General features: G+C 39.5%; 1 protein-coding gene across 1 annotated transcript; it reads left to right on the top strand.

Annotated features, from left to right (window-relative positions):
* The first annotated feature begins 232 nt into the window (after positions 1–232).
* KLHL31 (kelch like family member 31) lies at positions 233–6,950 on the top strand. Its single transcript, XM_009504361.2, has 3 exons — positions 233–402; positions 2,700–3,903; positions 5,782–6,950. The coding sequence occupies exons 2-3, from the start codon at positions 2,732–2,734 to the stop codon at positions 6,512–6,514; spliced, it is 1,905 nt and encodes a 634-aa protein (XP_009502656.1). The 5' UTR covers positions 233–402; positions 2,700–2,731; the 3' UTR covers positions 6,515–6,950.
* Positions 6,951–12,756: the final 5,806 nt, after the last annotated feature.

The following is a 12,756-nucleotide window of genomic DNA, read 5'->3' on the forward strand; positions in this document are numbered from 1 at the left end:
GGGACAATTATTACCTGCTGTGGATGTACCTACCGTCTTCACCTTTCCCTGCCTTTCATGAACCTGTGTACTTGCAGTGTCCAGGCTTGTCCCCCCAGTTTCCAGAGGCCAGGCAGCCCAAGGAAGCTGAGCTCCTGTGGCTGGGCAGAGGCAGGGAGTGAGGCACGGAGAGGAGGAGTCATTTTAAAGAGCACCCGAGCGCAGGCTCCAGTCTCTTTTGCTCACTGTGACAGCAAAGCGTCACACTGGAAACCACAAGCTGGGACTTACCAAGTGGCCTCTGATCTTTCTTTCTCATTTTTGCCACCTTTTCTCTCTTTCTGTCATCTCATTTTTCCAAGGAAGAGGTGTTTTCACTGACAGCTTCTTGGACAGCTCTGGGACACCAGTTTTCTGAGGAGGGTAAGGGGTTTTAACTCCTCACTTTGATAGTGGTTAGAAGTAACATTTTAACGGAGGGGGGAAGGTTGTTTATTTGAATGCATTGTTTTGGGACCCCAAGTGTCCTTTGGCATAAGTTGTTCTTAAGCTAAGATCAATTACCAAAACCAAACAGCTATAGAAAACCAAATCATTCAGGGTTTTCAAAGTTCAGTAACTTGGATTTATTATAGGATCATTTCATTTGTTTCACTGGTGTTGCATGTCCTGTCACTTATGTGCTTATACACTAAACTAGCTGGTGACATTTCTGCTGATGGAAAAGTGTTTTTCAGGAAAAAACACTGGAGAGTGGACATTTTTGACCAGCAAGCTTAAAATGTCACAGATTTAAATGAGCTCTGCAATGATGCATTGAGGCGATAAACATGAAGTGCTGCATGTATTAAAATTTTTAAGTTAGGGTCTCTAAAAATATTTTGCTCCACAAGTATGACTGCCAGAAGAATATGCCCTTGCCAGCTATAAAGTTGTGGCTATTAATATGCAAAGCTATGAATGGGTAACATACAAAAACATCCAAAAGTTTCATTTTGCTTTTATTCTATATCAACAAACATACATGACACTTGGGATAGCATAGTTTTTTTTCAAAAAAAGTTGTGTTAAACAACGAAAGTATACTAAACCACCAGCTATACCTTTGATTGAACCTGTCTTAAAATGGCAAGCTGCTGGGAGGTTGCTATTCTGGGAGGTGACTCTGATAGGTCTCAACAGATGCAGCTCCTGGAATGCAGGCGGAGCGGGGGGAGCCGGGCAGCAGCTGACCCCCACACTGGCACACCGACATTTTGGGGATCGCAGCTCACGTCAGCACGGGATGACACTGACACTTTCGGCACACATGGCCTTCTCCCTTGCCTGCTCTGCACATAGTCGTCACCCCACAGCAGCAAAAAAAAAAAATCCTGGTTCTCACCGGCAGCAACCATTCCTTTCTAAATTTAAGTTATCGTTTTGCTACGTGCTGTGTGCTTCAGGTAAAATTTGTGTGCTGAGATTTTAGATCGAAATATTACTGGAGTTTTTTATTAAGTTATTAATTAAATAATCCAGTCATTTGTTTTATTGTTAGGTAGCATTTATTCATGAATAAGCACATGGATTACAGAGAAAATTAGCTGGTGGAGATTGTTTTAAAATCAAGGGATATACTGAAGATAAATGCTGTATTTGAATATATTTGAATGCTGATCTCAGCAATTTTGTTTTAACTGCGTTATTGAAGATCAGTGCTTTCTTTCAAGGTGTATTTGCATATAATTATATTTATTTGAAATAGCTCCTTTGAAAATTACTTAGGGGCCATCTCACATTGCATGTGACAAACACTTAGTTCTTCATTTCAGCAAGAGCTGGAACTTGCCTACAGTTTATAAGTCTAATTCATCTATCTGTTCTAACATAATTGTATGGGAGTAATTTTTAACCCTCACATATAAAGAACTTGTTTAAAATAACACATCCTGCTAGTGTTTGCATGGCATTTTTCTCAAATAAAAGTTAGACAAAATCCTAAATATAGGATTATAAATTTCAAAATTACTGATATTGAAAAGCAAAGTGTGCTATGAGTAGAATGTATTTGTAAACCTGACATGGGAAGTAGAATGTCATCAGTCTAGAAAATCAAGAGCTCCAAAAACCTGGAAACAATTTGGAGCAGATACTGAATCTGAAATCAACATGACATTGTACTGAAATTTACTTTGTCTTTATGTCTTATGTTGCTTTTTTTTTTTTCCCTAAGAATTTCTCCCACTCTTAATAGTTCCTGGTCAAATACTGAACTTGCCTGTAAGTCTGTACTAGCCCTGGAGTAAGGATGAACGAAGCTGGGGGCCCATATCTTTCCTATGCTTCAGGCTAATGCATTCATATCTAGAGCCTGGCTGTTTTAAATGTATATTTACAAAATTTTACACTCTGGCAAACACATTTAATATTTAGGAAGATAATTTAATTCTTTGGATGTGGTGACAATAGGGGATTGTTGTTTTTATGACCTTGTTCCTAAAAAAAAGAATTAGGTGTTGTAGGTGTATTCTTCACAATTTTAGTATCCATTGTTATTAAGGAGCAGCCACACTACAATCTAGGACAGCATGACAGTTCTTAGGAAGATAGATTATCCTGTCTGTTTTGGTTTTGTGGCATTTATATGTATTGACAAAGGTTAGATTTGTTGTATAGTCACTCCACTATTACATTTCACAACTGCAGTATAGCTCTAAATGTTTTAATTTTATTTTTAGCAAGCTCTTGGCTGTAATATTTCATTGCAGTCATGGCCCCTAAGAAGAAGAATGTGAAGAAGAACAAAGCAGATATCAATGAAATGACTATCATTGTGGAAGATGGCCCCCTCAGTAAACTAAATGGTTTGAATGGACTCCTGGATGGAGGAAATGGTTTCAGCTGCATCTCATCTGAAGTTTCCGACCCATCATATAGCCCAAATCTCTTGGAAGGTCTAAGCAGAATGAGACAAGAAAATTTTCTTTGTGACTTGACTATCAGTACCAAAACCAAATCCTTCAGTGTTCATAAGGTAGTGATGGCTTCAAGCAGTGACTACTTTCACAACATCTTAAAGAAAGATCCATCCACTCAGAGAGTAGACCTCAATGACGTGTCCCCATTGGGTCTAGCTACTGTTATCACCTATGCTTACACTGGAAAACTTACCCTCTCACTTTATACAATAGGTAGTATTATTTCCACAGCAATTTATCTACAGATTCACACCCTTGTAAAGATGTGCTGTGATTTTCTAATCCAAGAAATCAGTGTTGAGAACTGTATGTACGTTGCCAATATTGCAGAAACATATGGACTAAAAACAACCAAGGAAGCAGCACACAAATTTATTAGAGACAACTTCATTGAATTTTCAGAAACAGATCAGTTCTTAAAGCTTACTTTTGATCAGATTAATGAACTCCTTGCAGATGATGACTTGCAGTTGCCTTCTGAAATTGTTGCATTCCAGATTGCAATAAAATGGCTGGAGTTTGACCAAAAAAGAGTAAAGTTTGCTGCCGATCTCTTAGGTAACATCCGTTTTGGTACCATCTCAGCCCAAGACCTTGTCAATTATGTTCAAACTGTGCCGAGAATGATGCAAGATGCAGACTGCCATAAACTCCTAGTGGATGCCATGAACTATCATTTGCTTCCCTACCACCAGAATACACTGCAGTCCAGAAGAACAAGGATCCGTGGAGGTTTCAGGGTCTTAGTTACTGTCGGGGGACGCCCTGCTCTAACAGAAAAGTCTCTTAGCAGAGACATCTTATACAGAGATCCTGAAAATGGATGGAAGAAGCTGAGTGAAATGCCTGCTAAAAGTTTTAATCAGTGTGTGACGGTGATGGATGGATTTCTCTATGTGGCCGGTGGGGAAGACCAGAATGATGCCAGGAACCAAGCCAAGCACGCAGTCAGCAATTTCTGCAGGTAACTGGTTATTTATTTAAAAGGGATGGAGAGAGCACTTCCACACAATGCTGGTAGATAGACCAAGCTGGTCTGTGACATGCAGCATGACCACTCAGATAAATAGAAAGGGGACAGGGCTGGGGAGGTGCGGATGCTATTCTACATTAAAGTTTGAATGAACAGAAATATGCATCTGAAGTTATGCAAAAACTTCACCATGGTTACATATGCACAATGAGAAGTGAGGAGAACTGAGAAAACTTACTCCGAGTGGAAGAAATAAGTAGGAAGTTCTGGGATGTTCTAAGGTACCATTAAAATGCGCCAAATCAGACAAGATGACTTTTTAAATGTCAAGAGCTGCTGATGCATCACGAAAGTTCAGAAAAACACCTTTTAGGTATTATAATCTTGACTTTCTATGCACCAACCACCATATTTTCAACAGCTTTCATACTGCATTTCATATCCTTTAGCTTTTTTATTTATCAAGAGTTTAGAAACAATGTCACTGTCTCTTGAAGGCCATATTTCTCTTCTACAGTGTACTCCAAATAATATCTCACTTCTGCAGTATTACAGTACCTATCTATAGTCATCCAAGGACTGCACTGGGGATAGCAAGGTCAGAAGGCTAACATGCAGTAGTTAGATGGGCGATAGTAGTTTTTAAATAGTTCAGCCTAAAACTGACAGCACACAATAGCTTGTAGCAAAGGCTGGAGGTGAGACAACTCAGCTTTTTATCTACGAACAGACTGTGGACATGCAATGACAACACACAGCCACAGTCCTACCAGTGCTTCCTTTCCTGCTCCCAGAAGTTACTCAGAAAACTCCTGAGGACATCCAACCAATATGCAAAGTTAATGAATAAGGAACCTTTTTTGAATGAATGAGGATCATTTTTATTGTCTAATATACTTTGTCAGAAAAATATCTCACACAAAGGAGATTATGCTCTTGCTTTCCAGACCTGCTTTTAAGCTATGCCTCACGTTCTCACAAGGAGCTGTGTACTCAGTGCACACTTTGGTGGTGGGGAAGAGGTGGGAGAATCCTCGCAGTCCACAGCTGAATGGGTTCTGCTCCCTGTTCTGCCATTAACCTCGAGCATGTCAAGTCACATCAGTAGGTCCATGGGCTTGCTTTCAGAGCTGTGGGTGACAATGCGGTATGACAGCTAACAGTTATTACTTTCCCATAGTCTTTTTCTCATGTGTTTCCCTGGTCGCCACAGCATGCGACAGGAGAAATGTGTGGGCCTACTAATGTACCTCACTCAACTCTTTCGGGAGTCATAATTTGCTATTTCCTATTTCAGAACTGCTCATTTCAATGTCAAGGATGGAAAATGTTGTTTCAGATAGGTATGGTGTTAGGAAGCAAGGATGTTCTTTCCACATAATCCTTATTCCATATGAGTGGCAGGGAAAGAATACTTGCCATTTAGAAAGAAGTACTAAAAAAATGGAAGTATAAATCACCACCTAACATTTTTTAAAACTCTTTGAGTAAATTTTGATATCTTTGCTGTAGGTGTAAATTGAAAAAAAAACCCTTTTAAAATTTCTATTGTATGTTGAAAGTATCTCTTTCCAATACTCTAACGAGGTTATTACACAAAATCAAACAGAAGAAGAGTGAGATTTGCTTTATTGAAATAATACCAGGTTCGAATGATGCAAATACTTTTTTTTTTCCCAGTCAAAAACTAAATTTATTTGGAAATTTAACCAGAGATACCAGTTTCATTCCACTGACTTCTGATGGGCTAAATAAATAACTAAAATTTTAGTAACTCCACAGCTGCAGCAGTAGCAGGGCAGAGACAGGACTGTAGAATTTAGCAGAGCAGTACGTGAGACAGTTACCCTCTTTTTTTAATGCTTTCAGATACGATCCTCGTTTCAACACCTGGATTCACCTGGCAAACATGAATCAGCGGCGCACCCACTTTAGCCTGAATGTGTTCAATGGCCTCCTTTTTGCAGTGGGTGGTCGCAACTCTGAGGGGTGCCTCTCCTCGATTGAATGTTATGTGCCTGCAACTAATCAGTGGCAGATGAAGGCACCCCTGGAGGTGCCCAGGTGCTGCCACGCCAGTGCAGTGGTGGATGGTCGGATCCTGGTCACAGGAGGTTACATTAATAATGCGTATTCTCGCTCAGTGTGCATGTACGACCCCAGCAAAGATAGCTGGCAGGATAAGTCCAGCCTCAGCACCCCAAGGGGATGGCACTGCGCAGTGTCCCTTCTGGAGAGGGTCTATGTCATGGGTGGGTCTCAGCTGGGTGGGCGAGCTGAAAGGGTCGATGTTCTCCCCGTGGAGTGTTACAGTCCTTACACGGGGCAGTGGAATTACGTGGCGCCGCTTCAAACCGGAGTTAGTACAGCTGGTGCCTCCACCCTTAATGGGAAAATTTACTTAGTGGGTGGCTGGAATGAAATAGAGAAAAAATATAAGAAGTGCATTCAGTGCTATAACCCAGATCTCAATGAATGGACAGAGGAGGATGAGCTGCCTGAGGCCACTGTGGGCGTATCCTGTTGTACAATATCCATGCCCAACACCAAGACAAGGGAGTCCAGGGCCAGCTCAGTCTCTTCTGTCCCAGTCAGTATTTAAATACGGGTCTAACCAGCAAGAAGTAAAAATGTTTACCAGCACAACAGTATAATTAACCCTTTAAGTAGCATTTTTGGGCTTACATGGAAAAAAAAATCATTGGCTTTGCAACAGTTTTAACAGTGCAAATTGGCCAGTTTTCACGATCTTTAATACAGGTGGAATGAAACAACATATTAGGGATAAGATGAATTTTCTTAGCAGGAAGAGAGAGTTAACCCGTAACTGCAGAATTTCATTCTTTTCCTGACTTTGCCACTACCTTAGTGGCAGTAAAATAATGTACTTTGTGCCTTGGTTTCCTTACCTGTAAATAGAGACAAAATTCCTTCAGAAGATTGTTGCGAAGCTTTTTTAATACTGGGTTTTAAATGCTTTCAGAACCCAAAATGAAATTCATATATTGCTAGTAATAAATCTTAACGTACATCAGAAATGTGCTGTGTCATCACAAAATTGATCAGTTCTTTTCTAAGCATTTTCTATTTTGACAAACTGAAAGGAAAAACCCCAAACCCCCAAAATATAGCATACAGCATGTGCATACTTTCCTTTTGGGGCAGTGGTATTCACAGAAAAATTCACAGACCTTTTTCTCCTTCAGAAGTTTGACAGAGATTCCTCTCTTCTGCCATGAAACCCCTTAATTCTCTTATCTAATGCTGTGTCATGGCTTTCAAGACCATCAATCCACAAAATACTTAGCTCCTGTAAGCATTATAGGCCAGCCCAAGGGCTGCCTTGGGTGCCAGGTTTCTCTCCTGACCTCTCTGCCTACACCAAGGAGCAGACCACCACCCCATCCTCCCCTTCACACCAGGGAGGCTCTCCTGTCACTCCAGGTGTAAGGCATATGTCTCCTCCTGTTCCTACTCTTCCCATCTGTGTAGGAATGTACATCCAGGATATCTTCTTGTTCAAGAAGGTCCTCATCAATGCAAGGAGGTAGGAGCTGCCACAGCAGAGCCAAAATCAGGAAGCTGAGTCCATGCCAGGAGGCACCAAGGGCTAACGGTGTCTACGAGTGGAGATGCACAGAGCATCCCTCCTGCTCAGCATTATTCTGACAAATTCCCAGTTGAGTGAGGAATGAAGACAGAATAAAGACTGTAGGATCTGCCTTTAAGAGTAGGGTATATATGTGGAAAATGATGAATCATGGGGAGACTGGAGGAAATCAAAGAGACCTTCCTTAAGAGTATCGAAGAGATATCTTAACACATTTCTTACCAGGTGTAAGCACATCACTCAGAGAAACCTTTTCCTGGGTGTACCATTAAGTATGTCCTTTTGAAGCCTTAATTACAGCCCCATTTCTGGAGCTTTTATTCACGTTTTCCCAAAGGCTAGACTAATGCAGTGCCTGTTGAAGTCTGTGAAGTTTTCCCAGTGAGTAAAGTCTTTGCTCAACTTAGAATACCTTCCAAGAACTTTTCTTCCTCATTTCAGCATGCAGTGGGGGAATTAAGCACTCAAACCTAATCCTATTCCCTTAGCCAAAGGGATATGCAACCCATAATGTCCCCTGAGAATTTGATACCAAAGGACTGCTTGCAGCACAAAATGTCCATACCCTTCTGTTGGGGAAGGAAAGAAGCACTACAAGGAACTAAAATGATTTAATATAACCAAAAGGGTTCACTCACCTTAACCAATTCATAGAGGCTTCACATGTAGTTTCCTCAGATTATCACTGACACCTCCAGGCTCCAGTGCCAATCAGAAGGCATGCTCTTAGCAGTGTTCACAAGGCATCCAGATTTTTATCTCATTTGCAACAGGGGAATGCTATAAAATTGTCTGTAGTGCAGATATTGTTGAGGCAAGCATTTTCAGGACTTATGCTCTGCTTTTTGTAGCTTTGTTGCAGCTATGTACTGAGCATTGGCATGAGCGTGACACAGTATTAGAGGTGAAGTAATTCACTCTGTCAGTTGGGATTAAACTCCAATTCTAATTTAGAGTTCTTGTCTGCATCCTGACTACACAATTTTAAATCCTAAATTCTATTTCTGAGTGCTGCATGTTATTAGAATATACTGCGTTGCAATGACTTTTGATCATAGTAGGGCTGTCATATAGGTTTCATTAATCTAATTAGCATACAGTTATCCTTTTTCCTGTTTAATTCAAATGAATAATAATTCAAATCCACAGCCACAGACCAAAACATGGAATTGTGTAGCAGAGTAAGATTACTTTGTTTTAAATACGAAAATGCTGTTCTTGCCCATTCCAGTTGCCAAAAGCATTCTTGTGAATGAGAGCAAAATTTCTCTTCACCCAAAGTCATGAACATGTGTTCCATATGAAAGTATTTTAAAATCTCTTTGAAAAATCCATCTGCTCCAATATTTTTTTTTAATTTTAATACTATTAAAGTTGATTGTCCACCACCAGTCCAATGAAGACACACATAACCCATATCCAATTATAGCTGTATACATACTCCAGTTATTTAGTGTTTCTAAGGTACCCATAGGATGCTTTTTAGGAATTGAAGAAGCAATCATTTTGGTCTCAGACAGCCATTTGATGAAATTCTGTCATATGCAAGTGTCTCTTTTCCCCTTTGGGAACTGAGTTCCAAAATGCTATGAGTAGTCAGACATCACTGCATGCTTTCCTCTTTGTGATCCAACACTTCCCATACATCAACAACCATCTTCTGTCTTCAAGTAGAAAATTATTTGTGAATGATGGGCTAAGTGCAATGAAACTACTCTCTTACTACTTAAAGGGTTAAAAACTTTGGGGGCCAAATCCTTTTCATCTTACTCACAAGGAAGTTCCATTGACTTCACTGGGACTACTGAATAAGATGTACAGGATTTCGAACTCTTGGCCAAATTCTGGCAGAACAGTAGATATAGATGCCTGCCAAAACTGTCGTACCCAGAAGGAAGAGTGCTCCTCAGCCTCCACTGCCCTTGGCCATGACAAATCAATAAAGGTGTGTCCTAGGACAGGAGCCAAGCACCGTTGGTCATGTGGTCCTTCTGTAGAAAAAATTAGCTATGTACTTCAGGCCAAAAATTATAGGTGGATTAACAAATGATACAGTTATCAGTATAGCATTTCAGTGTGGCTTTATATTATTTTCTCTAAACATCTTTTTAGGCTTCAGCTGCGCTTTGAGCCAGGAGTTGGCCCTTAATATGTGACAATATCAGCTGGACTTAATAATATTTTGATCATACCACTGTACTGAGCTATTTGTGACATTTTTATGTACAATCTTGTTTTGTTAGAACTGTGAAAAATGGTCTGTATGTTGTGTTTTATGGGACAGTGTTCTTTCATTGTCCAGTACCATATTTTCAATCTCCAGTTGTTTAACAGGAACATTTTAGTTGAACTTGAAATATTGTATATCCCCAAAATAATTTTTAAAATGCAGTTTAGAAAGTACTGTATATGGTAATATTAAGTAAAGCAGAGGGCTTCCAACTGTATGAGATGCAGACTTGAAACACTACAGGGATCTTCTTTAAAGCTATACTAATAGTAAAAAGAAAAAAAAAATATATGCTGTTATCTTCAAAATTCCTTACACCCATGCATTTTATAGTCAACAACATCTGTGCTTCCAAGGAATTCAAATCTGAAAATAAGCTTTCTTCAGCCTGTAAGTGAAACAGTTTGATAATTTTGTGTTTTCTTGTTTATTCATGCTTGTGTAGGTGCATGGGAGAGTGTGTTACAAGGTTGTGAGGGAGGAACTTGCTGTTGGAAAGTTATGCTGAAAGGAAGATTTTGTGCTTAGTTCATAGTCAAGATGAGATCATGATCATTTAATCTCTTCCTGAAGTTAACCCACAAAATCATCTATGAATCGGTCAAGAGTTCAGTAAGCTTAAGTACCAACTTCTAGCTGGTCAAAGAGGGAATCAGACAAAATTAGCATCAACCAAAGCTATGGGGTGTTGAAAAGTGTTTTGTGTTGAGATTTTTAAATGGCAATTCTTGCAGGAGTAAGTACATGATGAATGAAATGACTGAATAAGACCATGCTTTATATTATCCTGTAACCTAGATTAGCTGATCCTACAGTTTTAACTCTTTCCAAACCCATGCTGGATTTAGGGGGAGTTTTCACTGGTAACAGCTGGGTTTGGTAATTCTAGCTGCAAACCCAACAGTCAAGCAAATAGTTGTATGAGCATGCATACCTTCTTAAATTCAGTGGGACTTCTCCTATATACAGTTATTCTTATGTGCATATGTTTGGAAAATTAAAACACAAGAATTAAATCCAAGGGTAGACAAGTATCGATGTCCAATGAAAGCCAACACGGAGGTATTAGGCTGATCCTCAGCATCACCATTCAACTACCCACTTACCATGCAGGCACATAAAATTTTTCAGAGACTAGATTTTCCCCTAAGGATTATTTCTTTTGGGATGGCTGTTGAATGAAATCCTCTGTATCCTCCAAGGAGTCTTGTGCAACACACAGGATGGGAGATGCAAATGGCTCCAGTCAGTCGAAAGGGGAAGATGGAGCCCCTTATCACAGTCAGTAGACTGAGATTTTGTTCCCATTTCTCAATGAAGTCTGAGAAATACATGCTGGAAGGAAGCACCTACTCAATACACACCTTTCCATAGGCAGCCTTTCTTTATCTTACCTAACTGAGGTGGCCCAGCCTTTCTTAAGAAAAGCAAGACTCAGCTTTCAATTGCCTGTAGCTTTAATTCTCAGTTGAACTGAATTTTCAATCCATTTAACCCATTTTACCCAAGTTGGAAGATCTTTTTCAAATTCCAAATCTACCTGCTTGGAGAAGGCAGTTGAAACCAGTAGTGTTACTGTAGTCTCCTGAGCTTTCTGCAATGAATCTTTCCATCCTTTTGTTAAAGACCAACTTTGTATAAGTAATCAAAAACATGATCATGCACAGATTAGTACTTTGACTCCTCCATGCAAGAGGAGGATCTCTTGTCCCTTTTATTTTCTCTTTTCTTGTCTATAACTGAATGACACATGGAGCACCAAAGAAGATGCACAGATGCAAACAGTACATAAAAGCTCATCTGTGAACCTAATTCAAAAAATGTCATCACTGGTGGACACAATAAAGGAAAGGACACAATCTGCAATGTTTGTTGGAAAACGGGTGAAAAATAAGTCGCTGGTGCTCATTTGCAAGTGTGGCGCTGCTCAGAGCTCTGTTCCCAGAAGTTCCCTAAAGAATAAAGGAAAACACATGCAATTCTATATAGCTGGTGTGAGAGATTCAGTTAACAGCAGATGAGTTTTGCCATGCAAAAGGCTAGTATGAGTTCATTGTCTCAATGAAAATTAAATTTTCAATAAAAACTTAGGCAATTAATAAACATATGAGGAATACATAGTTGATTTCTGTTTGTAAGAATGGGAACACGCACATTTAGATACACTGATTGTTGCACTAGTTGCTGCCTTGGCAGTTTTGTTGTCAACAAGAAAAGTTAAAAATATAACTTACTTGTGTAAAGCATTTCCCTGGCTTGTAAGTGTTAGACATGCTGCTCATACAAATAGGTTTTCTAATTATACACTTTAAGGTTGGACTGTGATAACACAAGGGAACATATTTCAACAGAAAAAGTCTGTAAGTGTAATGTGAGGATGTTACTACTTAAAAATTAGAATTTGTAGCGCAGCAGTTGTCGTTAAGAGGAATAACAGCATGTTAGTATTTTTCGTTGTACGCTTTAAATAAAACTGTCGACACACAGCACAAACAAATTATTATTATTGTAAAATCAGTTGGAAACTGAGAGACTCTCTGACAAATGCCTGATTGCAGCTGAAATATGCTTTGTTTTCTGAGCCCCGTGCTGATCCTTGCTTTCATATCAGCTAACTGGAATATTTGTTACACCCGAGCTGTCAAACCACCTTCACAATAAGCTACAGTGTGACACTGGAGCCACTTTTATCTTTTGCCTTTTATTACAAGGACAACAATTTGGTTTTTAACAATGAATTTCACAGTCATTTGTCACAATCAAAATGCCTAACAAGAAATGATGACCGATCAGATGTCTGATTAGCAAACATGTTTTCATTTGGATTGTATGAGTAACTATCAGAAATAAAAATGTCTACATTTCAAGGAAAAAAACATTAGTCTGAATTCTGAAGAGCAATTAAGTTGTGCCACAGATGAGAGGGTTTGAAGTGCCAAAAAGTATTCCCTGTGTTTTGACACCAAGGGGTGTCCACTAATTATAAGAATTATTTTCATCAGGG

The sequence above is a fragment of the Phalacrocorax carbo genome, chromosome 3 (genome assembly GCF_963921805.1).
Source record: "Phalacrocorax carbo chromosome 3, bPhaCar2.1, whole genome shotgun sequence".
Taxonomy (NCBI): domain Eukaryota; kingdom Metazoa; phylum Chordata; class Aves; order Suliformes; family Phalacrocoracidae; genus Phalacrocorax; species Phalacrocorax carbo.

Coding starts and splice junctions, on each gene's coding strand:
- KLHL31 (XM_009504361.2), top strand. CDS start 2,732: ATGGCCCCTAAGAAGAAGAATGTGAAGAAGAACAAAGCAGATATCAAT. Junction 3,904..5,781: donor GCAGTCAGCAATTTCTGCAG/GTAACTGGTTAT, acceptor TAATGCTTTCAG/ATACGATCCTCGTTTCAACA.